Below are 20,725 nucleotides of genomic sequence, written 5' to 3' on the forward strand. Positions count from 1 at the left end.
TACAGATGCTATCGGGAAATTTAACGAACATGTAATTAAGACTTAATTTGCACTAGTCATTCTGTGGTGAGACAGAAAGTAAATGTCACAGATGTTTTGTATTTCAATACTTGTAGCTGTTCTAGTAGTAAAAATATACGCGAAACGCATTAATTAGCATATTATTGTCAATTAACATAAATTTTTGAAATTATTGGTCTGTAAGCTTTTCGTCATAATAAAAAATACATTAGTACATAGAGGAACTATACTGGCGTATTCGTATTACGTTATTATTGTGATAATTTCGTTTATCAAGAATCCTGGCTTAATACAGTGAGAGTGAACATTCCAAAGAATAATTCATGACAATTCATTTGCAAAGAGAGCAAATTCTGTACGGTAAAGACATAGAAAATTACTCCACGACAAGTAAAGAAAAAATTGCATGGAGATAAATAATTCCCTTACGCTTAATATTGTACAAAACTATATACGTATCCTAATTATTGAGTTCGCCACTAGATGGCGTAAATTGATAATAGATAGACATTGGGTACCAGCTAAGACGTAAGTATTTCGCTAAATGGCGCGATACACAATTTTAGCGCAAAGTATGAAGAATCTTATCATCATTTAAAACTTTTAAGAAACTTTTAACTCAGTATCGAACAAATGGACGTGCATCCTGGACGAGTTATATTTTTTACACATCTCTTTTTTCTTACATTTTATAAATTAAATTGATAATTTTTCATGAGTCATTGATTTTTTAGAAAGCATATAAATTATTTCTTTAATAAGAAATGAAGGTCACATCGCGAATTATTTCATTATTGTCAATAGAATAAATGACTGAATCAGAAAGCGCTTGTTATGCAGTTCTAAATGTTGCGTCAATTATAAATAACTATAGTATTATTATTTTTCTAAAACATTTATATGGTTCCTTATAGTGTAATTGTACATTTTGCGTTTTTTACTATAAATAAAATAGTAAAAAAGCAAAATATAAAATTTTCTGTAAAATTGTGTATTTTTGGGTGGCAGCTCTGCGCGCATACGCCGTTCGACAGCTACTGAGGACCGGCTTACCGTGCGTTTTAGTGTGCGAGAGGGACGCCAAATGAAGGGCCCTCATTGGCACATATAATTAGAAGTCATTTTTTTTAAATAAAATCACTCTTAATCGAAACGTCTTTCTTTAAACACGCAATGCTAAAATTGTATGAAAAAGCGATTTTTCTTTATTAGAGCACAACCATTGAATCGAAGGTTTAAAACCGGTATAATATCAATTCCAGGTACTCATGCTTTCAATTTTTTATTAGTAGTTTTCTTTTTGCGTAACGTATTACAGTTAAGCAGTGTCAAAATGCCCTTTTTAAGTTACTGATAATCAATTAAATTAAAAGAAATTAATAATGCTTTATTAAAACAAAATAATACTATTCGTTAATAATAGAGATATGGTGAGTCATTTTTAGCTTTTATTTCGAATATTCCGTATTGCACTATGTTCCATTCGCCGGATCGGAATCACTTCATTTTATTAAAATAATAATTAGTATAGTTCATTTATAAAAAAGAACAATGTTTTCAAATATTCGCTTTATTTAATTCAAAAATGTTATTTCCTTTCAATTATTATTCACTGATTTTTATTTAAAAATTATCACGATTTACTTCACAAATATCTTAGTAAATAACTTTTTTACAAATTGTTTTAAGTGTAGAACGGTCTCGTTTAAGACATTTTTATTAGTTTAGTTATTCACATTAGACCAGTGTTTCCCAGCGTGGGGCCCACGTCCCACAGGTGGGCAATTTGAAAACTGACTCGACGCAAGTAAACCTCTTCGGTTTAATATATAAATTATACATGTTACATAGGAGGCATGAGAATTTTAAAGTGGGGCGTGGCACAAAAAAGGTTGGGGAAACTGCATAACACTGATACAATTATATGGCCCGTTGCTTCATATATAATTAGCTTGTAACGATCAGTTGTACGTGAGCTGGAAGGAGCGCTCGTTGTCTCGTCTGAGCGTGTCGTGCGTGGCCTTTAGTTGATCCAGTTTTGTTGAAATCTGTGCGATTGAGCTGTCTATCCACTGCATCGATGACATGTGCGCGTTCAAAATACGCCCGATTTGAACAATCTGTGAAAAAATATACGTATTTTATAATAATAATATATTATTTCAGTATTTTTTTAGTAAAATTAAAGCCTATAAAGAAATACCTATACTACTGCATTAAGAATATTGTAAAAATAACCACAAATAAGTCAAGTATGTTGTGGGCTCTTTTCAAATACGGGTGTTGTTTAAATTGCAGGATGTCTTTACAGAAGTGTTCAAATTGATAATAGTTTCTTTCAAATTGCCAGAAGGCATTCTTATAATCTGCAGTGGTCACTATAAATAATATTAAATCTTTATACAAAACTTAACCTTTTTAGATATAAATTACTTTACAAAATTGGATTGTTAAAAGTAGTCGGTAGTTTGAAATTCAAAATTTGATAGTTCCTTTCTAAATAACCACGTATCGGATATTAAAGCTCCTATTACTAAATTTAAATTGTCCAAAGAACGTATGTCTAAGAGTTACTGCAGTATAAAAGACTTTGAAGATGACACTCTTTGAGAATGACAGACTATTTTAACGTAATTTTATATTTTTGTCAAAATATGTAGTCTGGTTGAGTTTCTTTCGCCTATCGGAAACCTTTATCCTCAACATTAAACATCACGTCATTAAGAGACGTATTTCAACTTATGTTAAAAAAGACATTTTATATTTAAATTTAGAAAAAACTGTTTCGTCATTAGCTTGCTCGTTGAATACTTAGTATAAAAGTATAAATATTTACAGGATCGTTTGTGTCTTGACTCCTGTTTGTCTCGTTCAAGTGCTCTATGACTTCCTTCAGGTCTTCTGACATTTGTCTTAGTTGTGTATCCAAGTTTTCAGCCAGAGAATACCTGAAATGTTATATAAATTATTTAAATATAATAAATTGGTTAATATTACTTTTCCATTTTTACGTTTAACATTTATATTTTATTTACATTTGGACAGTTTTGGTAATTTTTTCCTCATCATTATACTACGATTTATTTTGTTTAGAAAGGCTTATTTAAAATTCGGTTTCAATAAGACCAATCTTAAGGTTGTCTGTGCACTTTATTGGTGGATGTCTTACAGTCATGTGTTAAAAACTATATTATCTGTAATGAAAACTGGATTACAATAATGTCTACTAAACTAGACCTTATAACAGAAAGCGTGGCGAGAGATGGGAGGCGATGCGTGAAAGAAATGTGTGAATGCACTATGTTGAACATATGCTGAATGATAGAAAATATGAAGGATGATAGATGGAATAAAAAGAGAAATTGTGACGGACGAGAGAGGGAAGGTGATAGCAGGAGGGTGTATATCTCTGTTCTAAAACCAAGATTGGAGAAAGCGTACTTTAAAAATACAAAAAAAATGTTTACTAAAAATTAGGGGAGGCTTATTGCCAGCAGTGGAAATGCTGTAGCTGAAATGATGTCACTATGTTAAAACTTATATACACATTATGTAGAAGTAAACATATAAAAAAGAATATTTTATTAAATTAAAGCAAAAATTGAAATATATTAGAAATAAAATAAAGTGCATAGTGACGGAAAGTCGCAAAAATGTTTTAATTAATGTCTACCTAAGAATGTTTCGTTAGTTCAGTTCATATTTAACAACTATCCGCTACGATCGAATGAATGTATCAAGGAATGTGTCGTATTTTTGAATACTAGATTTAGAATTTGCCCCTGGATGAGACTCATGGAAGTTTTTTGTCTATGTTCAGTGGAATCTATATGAAAGCCTTAGGGTTAGCTTCCGGCGCCCTTTTCTTTGGTAATAGAGGAGATAAGGAGAGAATCATTTCTATCTGGGGTGAGGTACGATAAGCCAGGAGAGGCCAAGATCTTTGATAGTGAGAGCCGCCTTTCGAAATTTTACATTTTTTTGCAAGGCATTATTCAATACGCAATCCAAAACAAGCAAAAGAAGGTTTTTATACCAAAATCATATTTAATTAAATTATTTAAACAAAAGTACAAAATATGTGTATTGAAGTTATATATAATGGCACACATATATGACAGCACTCCTAATATTACTTAAAATGCTGGTTAGTTAAACATGATTGGTGTTTAGATTTCGCTAATTTTATGGTGGAATAATAATAATTACTCACACCAGTAATTTCGATGATTTCCTAGTAGCTGATAAAGGTATTATAAATTTAAATATTAAAATAATTCGACACTCATTCGTAGCCAAAAATAATCGTTCAAAGAGCCGCATGTGGCTTGCGAGCTGCAGTTTGGTCACCCCTGCTAAAAATAATAACCATACTTACATGTGCTCCCTCTCCGGGTCTCGCAACCTATCCCCGGCCTCATTCAGCACCTGTTTCTCCATCGGAGTAAGAATTTCTTCCAGTTCTTTCTGCTGAGCCAGTACAAAGTCTAGCTCGTGTTCCAAGCTCTGTTGTTCATTTTTAACTGTTTGAATTGTGTCGTTCAGTTCTACGATCTGAAAATATAAACATAACCTTTTATTAAAAACATTTGTTTCCTTTATTATCGCAAGACAGTGAGAGTGGCCTGCGCTTCACAGTGGGCGCTTATCGGCTGACATAATAACGATTATTGATACAAAAAATCTATAACTTTACGTGTGTTTGTTTTGACAATGATTTTGAAATAGGGAGACTGTTATTAAAATATGAAAATCATAAATTACATGGACATTCCTACTGAAGATTTTAAATTTTCACGTTATTTACTGTTCAGGCTGCTATTATACTCACAATAAAAATAGAGAGAGCAAGTTTAACAGTTGTGCCACACAAACTTAAATTAAGCTTTACTTAAATGCACATAATATTGAGTTGAGATATATAAATGTGATAACAAAGCGAGCAAGCTGCTCGATGTGAGCTTGCATTAAAATTATAAAATATATAGCTCTCTGACATAAAGAAAGATTTAAGAATTTATGTGTTGTAAATCTGTAATATCGGCTGGAGTCAACAGATGGCGTTAATTGTTCGTCTCTATTTCTCACTCAAAAATTGCTCTATAATAAGTAACTACCATATGGATGCACCTTAACAACCCAATGATTTGTATAGCACTTGCGATTGATAAATTTATTATTCTGATTATGGAGTTTTATGGATTTTTATAAAGATTTGATGTTGGCTACTATTGAAAGCAGTTTTGAATCGATACAATACAGGAATTTAGCGTTGGATAAATTTAATATTCTTATAATTGAATGTACCTCCAACTATTTTTTACACGGCTGATACGTTACTTAAAAAAGTGGAAAAAAAATCCAAAATGCGCATGACAAATTTGGAGATATGTTTCACACCTTTAAAAAATCATTATAATGAACAAACTGTAAATACTTTCATAAAAATCTATGCAAAGAAATTATAATGTAATCTATATAGGTCCATATCATTTCTATTACAAAAAAAGTGTATAGTAAAACTTCAATCAAAAAAAAATGAAACAAATAAAAATCAATTTTGCAACTATTATCGTGTCAGACATGCAGATGTCAACCACAAATCGTTATATTTGAAAAACTTCGTGTTCCCCCAATTGTATTTTGTTGCTATACAGATAAGTCTCCATCAAAATAAGAATTAAAAAATGCATTCGTATTGGAACAAAAAAAATGTGTAAAAAAATAATATTTATTGTGACTGGTGAACCGCGTTATTTCAAAAGCTTTGCATAACAACGTTCTCAACCGGGTTGACTCGTGAATATTTTTTAATTAATAAATAAATGAATTAAATTGATAAATATACCTTCTTGTACATAGATATTTTCTAATTGATGCAACATCCAGTCTCTTCGAAAAAAAATTACTTTGGACAAATATGTATAATTTTAGTTTTCTGATCAAGAGAAATAAGTTATTATTATCTGAATAACTTACCATCTCCCCATTAGCAATTAGAAGCCTGTCCCAAGCGTTAATCTGCGTGGCTTGGTTGATGAAGATCTTCTCCTGTTCCTCCAATTCAAGTGTCCATTTGTTAATATTCTCTTCCAGTTGGGCAAAAGTTATTGAAGTTATTTGCTGAGGCGGGGCAGCAGCGGTAGTGCTGAAATTAATACACATACAATTATTTTTTGGTTATACTTTGAGTTTCGATCAAAGGCAACAATTATTATATAAATTCGTTGCTACTTAGAACTGTGCCGATAGATGGCGCTAGTAGTAGATTGCCTCGCGCTATCATTTGACGCGGGCAACTGACAAAAATCAACGATATATGTGTGTATGTGTAAAAGATAAAATTATTTTTAAATTTATTATTTTTATTACTTATTACATATAACTTTATATACCTTATTAGTCATGTTTTGTTTTCCTGGCGCTTAACCGTCAAGTAGATGGAATGTTACGAGAAAAATAGAGTGAAAAGATTCTTACACTACTAAGAATAAAATAAAGGCTTCTGTTCGGTACCGCAGCCTTTATTGTTCGACAATCCCACACATATTTATATATAAGATTTCCAATAGGGGAACAGAGTACATAGGTACTCTATTCATCATGTGATATGTCTAAAATGCCATAAGTCTTAGAAACTTAAGATGTGATAATGAATTTCCATTTACTGAGTGAATGTCAGCTTAGAAAGGATTACACGAAATTATACCTGCCAGGAATGTTAGCTTTAATTAAGTTCGGGAAGCGGGCGGGAGACATCTTGTTATTAATAGTTATGTGAGAGATATTAATATACTTATTTTCTTTAACATTAACTTTAAATTTGTTAATAACAATTTTTTTTTAATTTCTAAATAAAGGATCAGCAAGTTGAACTGACAGGTCATAGAACAGATGATTGCAGGGGCTTAAGATTTTTGAGAAAAGACCTTATTAGGGTAGCTTCCAAATAGTTCTTTTTTAAATCTAAGAAGGATTCCAGCAGGTTTCCTATGGCAGAAATGATGATGAGAGTTAATTAAAGAGCTTACTATCAATAACTTACGTCGTTGTGGTGGTAAGCGTGGGCATAGTTGAAGCAGCTGTGGATTTACCCAGGGACAAAATGGAAGACGCTGACGTGGCTGAAATAAAATAAATTTACATTTTAATTTACTGTTGTTATTATAATTTATTATTAAATTAAGAGGTTTAATTATCATTTACAGATGAGGACTCTGGTTTCTGTGACAGTTTTACTAACCCAGCACAGGGATCACGAGACTAAAGAAAACTATGTTTTAAAAAAAATGTTCAATTAAATGTGCAACCTTTATAAAATCGTCAATTAATCTTTAAATAAAACTGCTGTAAATTACAACACAAGAATTTTTGTAAATTGTAAGGTTATGATCAATCTGTTTAGTTGTATATATTTAACTATGTCAGTCTACATTACCGCTATATAATAGAAGATATTTTAGATATATTATGCTTTTCATATTAGTTTTGCATAATTCAATAATAGCAAATGAGGTTCAGTCCACTCGGGCAATCCTAAATAACAACACTGTATGACAAAATTAGTTAAGAACTAGATATCTAAAAATGTATGTAAAAATTATTATAATTATGTAGTGTTTATCAATAATAATCTCTTTTACTTGTAAACACGAGACGCACCCCTACACACACACATGTCATCCATACCATAACAAAAATGGGAAAAAGAATTTTATTATTTAAAAGTTCAACAATATAAATGTAAATTAGTTTTAGTTAATGTTTTTTATGAAGAATAAAAAAAGCAATGTATTATAGAAAAACGGAATCTTCTACTAAAGGCATAGAATTGTGTTTGTGTCAATGTCAATGTCTAAAGGCATTGAATTTTTAAGAGGAAACTAATATATATAACCATTAGGTTATGTATGTTAGGATTATCAAATAAGTCAAAATGGGCTCATGGGATTGCACTTCAAAAATTAATAAATGAATAAAAAAATATAGCCTAAACTGAAATTGAAAGCTTACTTTGCAGACATTAACAGAAATAACTCAATCTTATATTCTCTCACTATTTCTCAAGCTCTTGATGATACATTAATTTAACTAAATCTTTTACAATACAATGGGTTCGGATATGGAATGATTACCTGTAAATGGAATGAACACCTACCAATTTTTAAAGAAAAGGTTAAGAAGCATTTTCATTATTATTTATTAAGTAAATATGTGTATGTTTGTGTGTAGAAGCAGACTATTCACAATGGTCCATTTTTATTTCCATACTATAATTATTTGTAATAAATTGCTTTAGTAATAAGTTGAATATTTTTAGTTATTATGCATTGATGTATTTTTATCGGGTGCATAATTAAAAGTATTGAATAAAAAAATTTAAAAATATAACGTGGAATCTGACTGCTTCCTTGTGTGTAATGATTTGGAGGTCAATTTATACTAGTTTGGCCAAAATGACTTACCCCAAGATACTCAAACCTCAAAGTTATCAATGAATGGTTTGCTGGCAAGTGTTTAGTGATATCTTACTTTAAGCTTTATATCAGGTAATGTAAATGCCAACAGATATATATATATATATATATATATAAAATACTGCCTCATCAATATGTCAACCAATAGACGCCTAAAAATGCATCCCCCTAAGTTTTCTACAATGACCGGTTTTGACAACGTCGTCGGTCTACCTAACAGGCCCACCCAAGCCGCGTCAACCTCGTAGTCGTCACTATAAACTTCCTGCCATAACATACATCGGATCACTTGGGACAACAGAAGTAGCATTTATAGCGGTGAAGATATAATTACAACAGATTTACTAGCTGATGGTATGTGGTTAATTAAAAATAGCTTATTAACGCAATAAACAACTTTTTACCAATTCATTTTTTAAACTCTAAAAATCAATTTAGTGAATTTTAACATGTGAATCTTGAAGCAACCAATTTGACAATCAATAATCATTGAACGTCAGATGACATTATTTTTAATTAAAGCTTAAAAAGTAATAAACCACAGACAATTTTTAATTTGCATATAGACAAGATCTTTAGACAAGATTAAAAATTAGGATTATGATTATAATTAAGGCACTGAAAATAAAAAAAAAAACATTGACGACTTCACAGTCAACAGACAATAATATCAATTATAAAAAATAAGTAAATTTGTAATTATTTAAATTAGTAAGGAAACCAAAAATCTTAGAGATAATTTAAGATATAAATTTTAGTTTGCGATACGATAAACGGACGCATGGTTTCTATAAGATAAACTAATTAAAAGAACTATAATTAAAGTAATCAATCTATGTACAAACAAGTGTATTTTGTTCCTTCTCATATAACCTCTATTAGAAAACTACTTTTTTGGAAAAAAAAATATTATAATAATATAATAAAAATTATAATTAATATAATATTATAATAAAAATTAATTTTGAAATTACGGAAATTTTATTTATTGTAATAATGAACACCTCAATGCAATAAAATGTATAATTAATTCTATACACACTCAAAGTAGATTGACCTCAACCATTTTTTGGGTACTATACTTTCTACTTCATCCTTAGGTAAATAAGCATAATCAAAATACCCAATCCTGATGACCACTAGGGTCTTAAGTTTCTCTCGAGAGGACCATAGACAGACAATCTTGTTAATTTGGATGCAGGTCTCTTCAAACTGATCCCATTGAGTATCTATGGATGAGGCTTAGGTCCAGCAGTGACCATCCTATATCTGAAATGATAATGATCATAAAAACTGAAATCACTCACCAGTTCCTGAAGTGGTTGTGGTAACTGTGGTTTTACTAAATGTCATTCCCAGTGTAGACATAGGGGCGCCTATGAATGTGGGTGCTCCACTGGAAGCTGCACTAAAGTTGAGACCAGATGTAGCAGGTGTGGCTTGACTTGTGGCTGCACTTGTAGTCAGACCAAATCCAATCTTAGTAGCTTGAGCTGCTGTTGAAGCAGTAAAACCGGTCAAAGCTGCGCTTTGAAGTCCAGCTTGACTTACTGCACCGGCCAGGCTAACAAGTCCTGGCTGGCTCATAGTTCCAGCTTGACTTGTTAGGCCTGTGTGACTTACAGCTGCCTGGCTTACTAGTCCAGTCTGGCCTATAGTTCCAGCTTGGCTTACGAGTCCTGTTTGGCTAACAGTTGCAGCTTGGCTCACTTGTCCAGATTGGCTAACAATCCCAGGTTGGCCTAGTCCAGTTGCAGAAGTGGGTTTGGGTAACATCATGTTGATGTTAAATGCGTTACTTGCTGTTGTTTGTTGGGTTGATGTTATTGGTTGAGCTGCGAAACTCAATGGTTGAGTTTGTGCCACTTGCGGTTGACTAGAAGGAAAACTGGTGGTGGATGGTGTCTTGCTGAATGAGAAGCCTGATGACAATGCGGTCGTTGCAGTTGGCTGCGATAAACTGAAACTGGATGCTTGTTGCGCGAAACTAGAAGTAGTCGGAGTCACAAAAGATGGCGCTGAAAATCAAATATATTTTATTATTGACAATAACTAATTGAAATATATCAGTAATCCTGCAGCAATATTATATATATATATGACAAATATATGTTGAAATATATATATGTTCCAACGGTCGAAGGGTTCTCGTGGAGATAACGAGCCGGTAGGCGTGGCAAGGATACGCCTCTCTTTGGGTGAACCGATGATATAGTTAAGGCCGCGAAGTCGCTGGATGTGGGCAATGTAAGACCGATCATCGTGGCAATCTTTGGGAAAGGTCAGACAATATTTTGGGCCCAGGGGCTGTCGGCTGCACGAGCAGTGTGCCCCGTCCACTGCTATTATGAACAAATAATTTGCTGAGCTATCTCCGTGACTGGTTGCTTTCATTTGTGTTTGATTATAATTGGTTTTTCAATATGTCTTAAATCAGTGTAAACATTATATTATAGTTTAAATTGTAACACCTGTAATTAGAACTTAATAAAATAAAAAAAATACTGTGGTGGTGTGGTTCACACTAGATTGAAAAGTGATTTGTGAGAGGGCATATAAAACTAATAACTATGCCTGCTTGTGCGGAGATAGCAAGTTACACTTCTTTGAGCACAGAGACTTAAGTGATGATAAGTTTTGTTATTTTTATACATAAGCCGCCTCCATAATTTTTAATTTGCTTGTGATATTAATTAGTTCAACAGTTGGAATAATGACGATACCTGCAGAACTTGCCGCAACTGTGGCAGCTGTAGAAGCGACCGGTGTCAAAGTGAATGACGATTTGGCAAACATCTGGGAAAAAGCAGGCGTATTCTGAGCAAAACCACCTGCGGATGTCGTTGCCGGGGTCAACGAGAAACTGGACTGCGCTGGTTGACCAGTTGGCTGAAATAATAATAGCCTTTATTAAGACAATACTTAATAAAATGAAAAACATTTTTCTAACACAAGTTTAAATGCATTAAATAACGCGTGTGTGTTACCAATTGACATTTTGGATTTTGGTGGAAGTCTTCCAGATCTTTAAGATAACCTACCTCTGGTGGGAGGACAGAGTTAAACTTTCTACCCAGTAACACCCCCTCGATGGTGACCCTCTGCGCTGTGTGTGATACACCGGTACCCTCAAATTAAGAATAACTTCTAGTTCCTCCAGCTAGGCTATTCAGAATAGCTATCACGATGATTCGAGTCGATCCATCATCCGCCATAAGATCGCTGAAGTTAGTGGGAGTTTAAGGTCTCCACCCTAACCACCCTTTAATGGTAGGGTAACACCATTTTGACAAATGCCTCCTCCAACTGGTGCCATTTCTTTCTGTCGTTGACTACCCTTGGACAGCTACCACTTCTTGCCGTTTTAATACTATGAATCTACCACCTAAAAGGCCTATCTAGTTTTCTTTTCCTGACATCTGTGAACCAAAGCATTATTCATTTTGGTCATTTTTCACTCTGGCCACACGGTAGTTGGCTTTAAATACGAAAATTATACAACCATGATGTTTTAGAATAATTGTGAAGAAAAGTAGAGTTCGTAAAATGAATGTTTTTTTTTCGTTATCTCTGTTTAGCGTGGGACAGAGTCGTATGTACAATTTCGGATAAAGTCTCTTTTCTCTTTCACAGTATCTTTAATCAAAATCTGTATTATCCATCACTGTAAATTCTACTTATTTTGTTATCCCAAATGATACGAGGATCGTTACGGCTGTAAGGGTCGAGTGGCGATCACGAATTGGTAGACACAAGGTGGTTAGTCCCGACACTTGGTGGACTAATATAGTAAAGTAGAAGTGGATTGCGCAAGACCGGTCATCATGACGATCTTTATATATATCATGGCGTGAGTCTATTGGTTGATATGATAATGATGAAGAATCATTTTTTTATTGATAGAAACTAGAATCAAATTGCTTCTAACTTAAAACTATGTTGGTTTCGAATGTGCGTTCTGAAAAGCACCCACAACAAACTCAAATGTGTTTTCAATATAATTATTTTCACATATGAGTATACACAGAAACACCTAATGTTTAGATTTTTTGTATTAATTTTAATGATATTTTTTTTTGAACAACTTACAGCGGAAGTTTGCTGGGGCATCGAAAATCCGGATGTCGGAGTAAACGCGAAGACAGAAGTCGTGGCTGGCTTCGTGAATGAGAAGCTGGAGTTAGCTGCACCTCCGAATGTCGCTGTAACAATAAGTTTTATGATAAATTAATATAACGAAACTTTTCTAAAGTGTACCAAGATACCGTCTTATTATTACTAACAATAAATTATTTTTTTAAACACAGGTAGATACAGGTCAAATATTAAACTACGGTATTAGCTATGTTTTACCACTACAGTTACAGTCAATTATTACATTCAATTCAATAAATTAATAACAAAGAAAAAAAAAATAACAATGCAAATATAACCAAGGTGAAGAAAAAATATAACAAGAAATGGTCAAGGTACATATAATTCAGTACCAGTTAGTCAAAAACATCAGTCAATTAAATTTAATAAGGAAATAATTCCACGATTTCATTCCAAATTCCAATCATTATTATAAGTAATTACAAAGATAATAGGTAATTTAACTTGATCTATACAAATAAATAAAATAGAAAGTGTCTGTTTGTAAATTTAAAATAATCGCTTTTTACTACATGCAAATCAATATATATTTATATATATATTTATATACATATACGGTAGCTATAGTCTCGCTGTCTATTTGTTCCGGCTAATCTCTGAAATAGTTGCATCCATTTTTTTATATTGTCTCTATCCCGCAGACATTAACATTAGTGCCTTTATTCACTAATGTGTTGGAATATTTAAAACACGAGGGTCACAGTATTTACATGTACTTAATAATAATGCTCAGTTATGGAAAACACTTGGCCTATACTGAAAGGCAAGCATTGGAGAAACCGCTGACCAAAGAAAATTATTATTTTAACATTAAAAAATTAGTATTACTAAGTAGAAATAAGGAAAAATGTTACTTGAATACAAGATTGTTAATGAAGGCTTGTTTATTTATTAATGCTTAAATTAATCAAGTAAGATCTATTTTACTAACAGGTAACGACAAGCTAACAAAATGTAAAAAAATAAATGTAAAGCTTTTATATTATTATTACGATTCAAATGAAGCAACTGCTAAGAGAGTATTATTGAAAGATTTGATCTGATTTTAGAACTTAAAAAACGATTTTTTAGTAATTCCATTGCCAATGCATGACAATGAATTCAAATAAGGCCAAAATTACCCAATATATTGTTCAAAATTAGACTATTAGATAATAAATTGATAACATATTAATCTGGAATATATTGATAATAAATTAATAATCAATATATAGTTAATAATAGAATAATAATTTTAAATTAGATTAAGGTATTTAGAAAAAGTTATAATTTTCCCTATCAATTTTTTTGTAATTCTAAACTGACGATTATAAATTATTGTAATGATATCATATGACACTGCTATTATGATATGGAGTTCGACTATCATAGCGCATGTTGTGGTTGCCAGTCACTGAAATTACATTTGCCCTGTATCTTAATGTTTTTTTCATAAATAAAATAGAATAAAACACAACACATTAAAATAACTAAAACGCAAAATAAGATTCAGAATGTTATTTTAGAATTATCCACAATACATTTCCTAATTAATATAGTTTATATATTTAAATTTCGAAAATTATACAAACAACGCTCAAAGAGATAAGTGGACAAAGGGTATCACCGAATGGTACTCGAAAAATGGAAAAAGAAGGACTTTATGGTTAGAGGAAAATTAGTGAAGATAAAGGAGAGTGGACAGTTCGAAGCAAGGCCCATGTCTTAGAGACAACACTACATAATCGTACTAATCAGAAGTTGTGATGTTACTAATTTTTTTTATTTAGTTAAGGCTTTTATGGCTTTATGCATCGAGTCAATGTTTAAAAGCTTCATAATAGTCTTTAGTTCTTTACTTGAAGAGTTAACATAGAATTTACCTTGAGTTGCCGGAGTGCCAAAAGCTGGCGCAGGTGTAGATTGTTGCTGTGTTGTGGGTGTTTGACCAAATGACAAATTTTGTGGTGCATTCTGAAATTTAAAACCGGCAAACGAATAATTGACAATGAACAAAATGAAAATATAAGTCTCCATTAGTGAACTGTCTACACAATGGAAGATAGTCACAATGTAATAACTTTTTTGACATACAATACGGAAATGATTTTTGGCCAACAAACACTATATGGATCAATTAATTTTTTATAACAAAAAAACAAACTTCTTATAAAATCGGTAAAAAAGCTGTTCGTTTTTTCGCATATTAATGATGTGTCTGTCAGGCAAATATCTGCATATTTCGCGTTATAAAAAATAAAATAGATGTCGCTCATAATTAAAGGAAAAAGCTTGGTCATGCTTTCTGTTTTAATAAACCTGATAATTCATCAGTTAAACCAAGATATATATAGTTATGAAAAATTATTTTCTTTAAAAACTACAGATATATAAAATTTAATATGTTGCATGTAATTATGATGTTAAAATAGAGGATCCCAGAATTTTTTTTTAAAAAACAATCTTAAAGTATGGCTGTTTCTAGTGAAGCTACATTTCTCACTCTTCGAAATCTCAGACAGAAAAATATAATATTTATCTTAGGCATTTATACTTATATCGGTAAACAATCAAAAAAATTCATACAAAATTGCAAGGACATACATCACACGGTGTTTCGTCCAGCACATCTGAACAAGTGCTTTGCTTTGTAAGTTTTGACATATTGCACTGAATATGGAATATTTTAGTTTTTACAAGTGAAAGTCGCTGAGCTTCTTAAAATATTAACTGCCTACATCGGTTCTCCAGTAGCATACACTAGCTGGTAGACGAGGTGTGGGTAGGCCCCTACCTAGATGAACCAATTACAAAGTTACAGTCGCATTATGTCGCTAGTTGCGGGCAACGTGACCGGTTATTGTAGCAATCTTAGTGTGCGTCCATAGTGCGAGCCTAGCGCGGTTGCGACGACGGGCGCGAAGTATCATACATATGAAACGCGCCTTTGCGTCCATATTGTAGTGACTAAGGCGGAAGCCTAGTGCGACGGGACTGGGCGAGACAGCACGCCTAAGTTTCAAACCCTTCTGTCCGCGCGTTTTGGCCCCACTACGGGCCTAGTCAGCGAGCGACCCAAAGCGCGGGTGGCGGGGGTAACAAACCAATTCAGTCTTGTCGCTCGGCGTATGCGCGTCTGTTTGTTTTGTTTGTCGTAAAATGGCGATAGATACTGAATCTTTTATATGTGTAATTCAATCTAAACCACCGATTTGGCAAAGCAAACATCCATATTTTACTTAGTATATAGTCAAAAGTTGACACGGGCATTCGAGTATACTGAAAGAATTTTGTAGGGTATAACCTCAATTCTTCATATAAGTTAACAAATTCACCAGTTATTGCTCTTTTTTATTTATTTCGTGCACACCATCTCTAGTGTTCAACACCTCCCATCTCAGAATTGGACTTTCTAGTAAAAATAGCAAATCCTCGTCCATAATAGTTTACAACACCTGATGTACGTCAAACCGCTACAAGAGCTCGCGCCTTTACTGTGGCCACCGCACGCCCCCGCTCGCCGCGCTCGCCTAGGCTCCAGTCACCGCGCTTTCAGTGTGGACGCACACTTAAGGGGGAGGCCTATGCCAGGCAGTAGGCGTGTACAACGAAGTCTAGCCAACACCTCAGTTCTTAACTATTGAAAGCAGATAGATTTTTATTGTTCTTCGCTATCCTAATTGTGAAATAATTTTCACGCCAACATAAATCCCGGCCGAGACTCATGTCGACCCTCTAGGGTAAAACTAAGAATTTTTAAATAAAGTTTTTACTTGAGGAGCTGTTTGTCCAAAGCCAGGGCTGCCAACAGTCTGGTTCGGTGGTGAAGTAAACCCACCAAATGTGAGTGGTTTAGAAGCGCCAAAAGCAGAGCTCGCTGTTGTTGTGGTCGGACTTGAAACTGCCGAAAAAAATATTATGATTATATTGGTCTTAATAAACATAACAAACAGATAAAATACAGATACATTTATAGAAATATATTCAACTTATAAATTATTTATAAGACTGGGACAAGAATAAACAAATCATGGCAAGCAAGCCACATATGATAAACAACCACTTGATTGGAGCAGCCAAGAAAAATAATTTGAAATTTACATTTGAAGACTACCTACCTACTAGTTATAAATCTATAATCAACCAACTCTATCCAACTTTGGTGGTTATATAGCGGATGTTTTGTGCATTTATCATCAGATTAAAGGTAGCTTCCAGTGAAGCCTTTTCACATAAACTTACATTCATTCAGGAAGTTATGTCTCTTCAGGCAGCCAACTGGTTAGGGAGGTTAGTAAGTTACTATTAGTAGGACTTAGCCAATAGTGCGATCTCTTCTTTGACTATTGGTATCTTTATGTGTTTGTAAATTTTATAATATGGTACCAAGGGACATTACATAGTCTCCCAAGTATCATATTCAGAAGAGTTGTTCTGCACGGTTTGGATAATAAAGATATTGGGACTTGCTGGTCACCAGAGATATTCCAGATATCTATACTGGCTTCACACTTTTATACTTTATATTAACCACTGGTCTATAGAGAGTTTGCTCTTTCTACCCAGTACACATAGCATATTTTTGTAGGTATGTTTCAGTAAAGGCAATATTTATCATACTTTCATTTTTCTTTTATGCCAATTTGGCTGTTATGTTTTTAATAAACTTCTATATTGCTAAGGATGCTCTATTCAGTAAATAGATTTTGCCCTTAATGGAGCATTTGTTGCAAAGAGGACACCTTTGCTTATGCTGTCACTCTTAATGTGTACCTGAGAGGGCTAAACATTAGTTTGATTTATTCATTATTTTCGGAAAACTTACAGTCAGATTTAATGATAAATAGAGAACATAAACTTAAGTTTTTCACAAGTAGAAATAAAAACAATATATTATTAATAATAATATAAACAAAGTAAATATAAATAAAGTATAAACTAGCTTAACTAAAAACAGTTAAGTAGTTGAGTTGACTACTAACAAAAACCAGACGTTGCAGCTGTTGTTTTTGCACTAAAAGCAAAACCACCAAATGCAGGTGCACTTGTGGTAGGGCTGCTGAAGAAGTTTACTTTATTATCTGAAACAGTAATAACAATATTTGTTAAGTCAATCATACATTAAATCATACTTTTATCATAGATATTTTTGGAGAAACTTTGACATCAAATAAGAACTACCTTCCTCTAATTAGTTGGAATATACAATAAAACCAGCTACACAGCTTTTAAACCATTCAGATTTATTGTCAAGAAAATCCAGGACATTATGAGAATGGAGAAGAACTGATAGTACATTAAGGATTGTCTCAATAACATAACTCCTTTTAAAGTAAATAGTACATTTTATAATATATTATAAAATAAAAAAAAATTTGCTTATAAATTAAAAAGTATTAAAACAAAGAAACCATTGATTGTACATTTTTTTAATAATTATGCAAATCAAAGTGAGTATTTTTTCAAATCAACAGGCCAATTGAAATTTTAAATTTGTTTTGTGGACCGCACATAATACTTATTAATAATTTATCGTCATAAAAGATTTCATATACATATTCAATACAAAAAAATCATGAAGACGCATCACATTCGTATTGCATGTTTGAATAAGTCTCTGACAAATGAATGAACTAGTTGCAAATGGTTTTCAGTTTAGTATGTACTACCATTTCATTATAATTAATTTTATAACAATATTTTAATGAGAGAAAGTCTATAAATGCTGGCCACATAAACATGATTAATGGGCCGCATGCCGCACATGAGTGTGTGTTGCTCATTTTCAATGTAAACAATTGTGTAGAACACATTTTTGTTATTCTACACTTTTAAAACCACATATTGTCAGTTTCTTTAGTTTTAGTGATTTTAAATAATTTATAATGATTCAGAAATTTAAAAAAATGAGCAAACATGATTTAAAGGATTACTTTTTTTCTCATAAAAGTTTTTCTCAAAATAAAACACAATCTTTGATATATCTGAAACTTACATCCATATCTAATGATTGTAAATAATTGACATTCATTTACGGGAATTTAGTAAAAATATTATGTAGTATGATTAATTTAATACCTGTTGTAGCAGATGGACTCTGAAAAGCTTTGGAATCACCACCACCAAAAATTGAACCTGTGAATAATAAAACAAAATAGTTACTTAAATATCATAAGCTAGCAGCGATGCCATTGGTAAGCACTATTAGGTGGACCCACATCAAAATTTAAGTTGCAGGAAGCCACTGGATTGGGGCATTACAACGCCAGTCAATATGATGAACTTCTGAGGAGGCCTATGCCTTGCAGTAGGTGCCTATCCGCTGTCAAGAATGGATTAATTATTATCAAGCTTTTTTATAACAACTTATTTAAGCATTTAAATGAAACATGGAATTGTCTTATTTGTAACTGCTGTGTACTTTTTCAGAAGTCAAATTCAATTTTGATAACTTTGATGAATAATTCCAACTTGTCAGATTTTCTTCTTCATAATTTGGATTAATTTGGGCAAGGTACGTAAGGTACAAGTTGACACATTTAAAAAAAATGTATTTGTTTCGCCGCCATCGGTTTATATAATAATAAAGTTGCTCAATAATATTCTAAATCTACCGGAATTATCGAGACAAATTAAGAGAGGTTATAAAAAACAGATGAAGCAAACTGGCAAATAATGCATGCTAACTTATTGCTAGAATTATATATTTGACAAGTATGCAATTATAATCAAAGTGGAAAGAATATATCACATAAATTTGGTTTCAAACACAAGCCTAGAAGAATGTTTTTACGATTGTTTGTAAATAAAATGCTTACCTCCAGATAAAGTATTGGTACCAAATGTGGATCCAGTTGTAGTAGTCGTAGCCTGTCCAAAAGTAAAACTCATTTTTTTTATTTACTTAAATCGTCTCTTTAAGTTTTCTAAAACGTTGATATTTATGAATCCTGTAGTGAATACCGCGGAAATATTTCACAATAACTGTTAACTGTCAACAGTTGAAACTAACATCCACAGATTATATTAGCGCTGATAAAGTTTACTTCTATGTCTACATCAGCGCTAACGAAATTTCCTTATTTCCTTCTGTTAATCCGATAAATAGATATTCAATAGCAGATCTTCAATAATAAATAGTGTGTAAAATAGAATATAAGATAAAGTCTAAAATGTGATAAACAAAACCTGATTAAAGAACGAGGCAAAGGAAGTGAGGCGATGAATGAAAGGTAGTTAGTAAGGAAAAGAAAGATAGAAATTGTAGAATGTAAGTAGAAGAAAGATTGATCAAGTGTAGAATTACTGAAGAGCATGGAAAAAAAGAAAGTGACAAATTTGTGAAAAACCTCTCTGTTTCATAAATAAGATAGGAAAACGAGAGACACCAATAGCGAGGGCCTTTTAAAAAAAATATAACAAATAGTGATTGACCAAGATGAAGATAGAAAGACAAAGAATTTTTTTAAAGAGAAATAACTTAATCATTCAAAGAAGCATCAAGAAAGTTCATAATAATTTGTTATTGTGATAAAAATTTGTGTACATACGCAAGATAAATATGGACAGATGGCTACTTACTTATCACATTTTGAGTTTGCAATCTTAACAACTACACATTTATTTCGTAAACGTAACTTTACACGACACTTTGCAACATTTCACAAGGGCTTACAAAAGTTACATTCTTGTAGTATTATTATTTAAAAGTTAAACAGGATGCAGTAACAATTATATTTCTAAATAACTTCATAATTTGTAATGAAAAAATTACACGTGTAATGATAAAAATCTGCCTGTTACTTTGCCCTATGACCTTAAATACCCGCAACTCCGAAACTTCGTTTGTGGTGGAAAAAACTAGTTTTCGAAAAGTTGTGATTAAATGTACCTATTTGCTATTGTGTGTTGAAATTTTGTACCCGTTTGCAACGGTTGAATTTGATTATATTTACAAGTTTATTATATCGGTATCGGAGAATGACGATGAGAACAAGAATGGAAATGAAAATTATTAATGTTGTAACGCTGTTATATCATACCTCGCCGATAGATGGCACTAGTAGTCGATTGCCGCGTGCTATGGTTTGACT

General features: G+C 32.4%; 1 protein-coding gene across 1 annotated transcript; it reads right to left on the reverse strand.

Annotated features, from left to right (window-relative positions):
* Positions 1 to 1,562: 1,562 nt before the first annotated feature.
* Nup62 (Nucleoporin 62kD) lies at positions 1,563 to 19,611 on the reverse strand. The gene is made up of 13 exons (XM_068767999.1): positions 19,451 to 19,611; positions 18,711 to 18,767; positions 17,615 to 17,713; positions 16,406 to 16,533; positions 14,516 to 14,606; positions 12,588 to 12,700; positions 11,222 to 11,387; positions 9,806 to 10,516; positions 7,067 to 7,145; positions 6,001 to 6,169; positions 4,400 to 4,575; positions 2,858 to 2,969; positions 1,563 to 2,141 (listed from the first exon to the last, which is right to left on the reverse strand). The coding sequence occupies exons 1-13, from the start codon at positions 19,521 to 19,523 to the stop codon at positions 1,983 to 1,985; spliced, it is 2,133 nt and encodes a 710-aa protein (XP_068624100.1). The 5' UTR covers positions 19,524 to 19,611; the 3' UTR covers positions 1,563 to 1,982.
* Positions 19,612 to 20,725: the final 1,114 nt, after the last annotated feature.

The sequence above is a fragment of the Battus philenor genome, unplaced genomic scaffold (assembly GCF_028537555.1).
Source record: "Battus philenor isolate CCGP_79_NKW_IND1 unplaced genomic scaffold, ilBatPhil1.0.hap1 SCAF_24, whole genome shotgun sequence".
Classification (NCBI taxonomy): domain Eukaryota; kingdom Metazoa; phylum Arthropoda; class Insecta; order Lepidoptera; family Papilionidae; genus Battus; species Battus philenor.

Excerpts from the sequence above, each read along its gene's own strand:
- Nup62 (XM_068767999.1), bottom strand. The coding sequence starts at position 19,523 with ATGAGTTTTACTTTTGGACAGGCTACGACTACTACAACTGGATCCACA. Across the intron at positions 7,146-9,805 it reads CACAACCACTTCAGGAACTG|CCACGTCAGCGTCTTCCATT; the intron begins GTGAGTGATTTC and ends ATTTTATTTCAG. Across the intron at positions 2,142-2,857 it reads GTCAAGACACAAACGATCCT|ATTGTTCAAATCGGGCGTAT; the intron begins GTAAATATTTAT and ends ATTTTTTCACAG.